The sequence below is a fragment of the Brachionichthys hirsutus genome, unplaced genomic scaffold (assembly GCF_040956055.1).
Source record: "Brachionichthys hirsutus isolate HB-005 unplaced genomic scaffold, CSIRO-AGI_Bhir_v1 contig_445, whole genome shotgun sequence".
Taxonomy (NCBI): domain Eukaryota; kingdom Metazoa; phylum Chordata; class Actinopteri; order Lophiiformes; family Brachionichthyidae; genus Brachionichthys; species Brachionichthys hirsutus.
Genome location: NW_027180348.1, coordinates 285,001 through 285,618, shown reverse-complemented (window position 1 = coordinate 285,618; position 618 = coordinate 285,001). Strand labels below are relative to the sequence as shown.

The window sequence follows — 618 nt, the reverse complement described above, 5'->3', positions numbered from 1 at the left end:
GAAAATCCAATCACAATCTAAAATCATTGTTTGTCATCTCGGTCATTTTGTAGAACAACAGTATCGGGTTGTCATGGAAACCACGAGTGATATGATCAATACTGAGCTCACTGGATGAAAGACGGATGCGACGGACCGTCCCGCTGTCAGATATTCTACTTTCACAGTTCGCTTATTTTAAAACTCTTATTGGACACTTTTCAACAATCTCAACGACGTCCGTTCAGGTCCTTCGGAGCCGATCGGTGAGCCGATCGATTGATCCGGGGCAGCGGTTCCTCTGCTTCAGGTCAGCAGGTGTCTCTGGCAACATGTCAACAGGTGAGGCAGGAAGTACGAGGCGGCGCCGTCATCCGGGATCAGCTCAAGGAACTCGGCTGGGCTCATCTCCATGGCAACCACAACCACCGTCTCTATTGGGACGAGGGTGGAAAAAAAAAATCCACGAGCGTTTAAAATCGGGGGGCGGGGTTTAAACACAGAGGGTCACGTCTACCTTTGAGAGCAGCCAATAGGATGCCGTTATCCGCTGCCGCTCTCGTCCTGTTGCAGAGCTCAGGGAGCAGCTTCGTCCACCACAACACCTGCACAGGTGAGACAAGGGGGGGGGGCGATGCA

The 618-nt window shown here is 51.9% G+C and overlaps 1 protein-coding gene across 1 annotated transcript in view; it reads right to left on the bottom strand.

Moving 5' to 3' along the window:
* Positions 1 to 220: 220 nt before the first annotated feature.
* LOC137913856 (BLOC-2 complex member HPS3-like) overlaps positions 221 to 618 on the bottom strand; it is a 4,459-nt gene continuing 4,061 nt past the window's right edge. Inside the window, exons 13-14 of the mRNA XM_068757486.1 lie at positions 497 to 584; positions 221 to 413 (exon numbers count right to left, since the gene is read on the bottom strand). Coding sequence (XP_068613587.1) covers positions 286 to 413; positions 497 to 584 — 216 coding nt within the window. The 3' untranslated portion in view covers positions 221 to 285. The remainder of the gene's footprint in view (positions 414 to 496; positions 585 to 618) is intronic.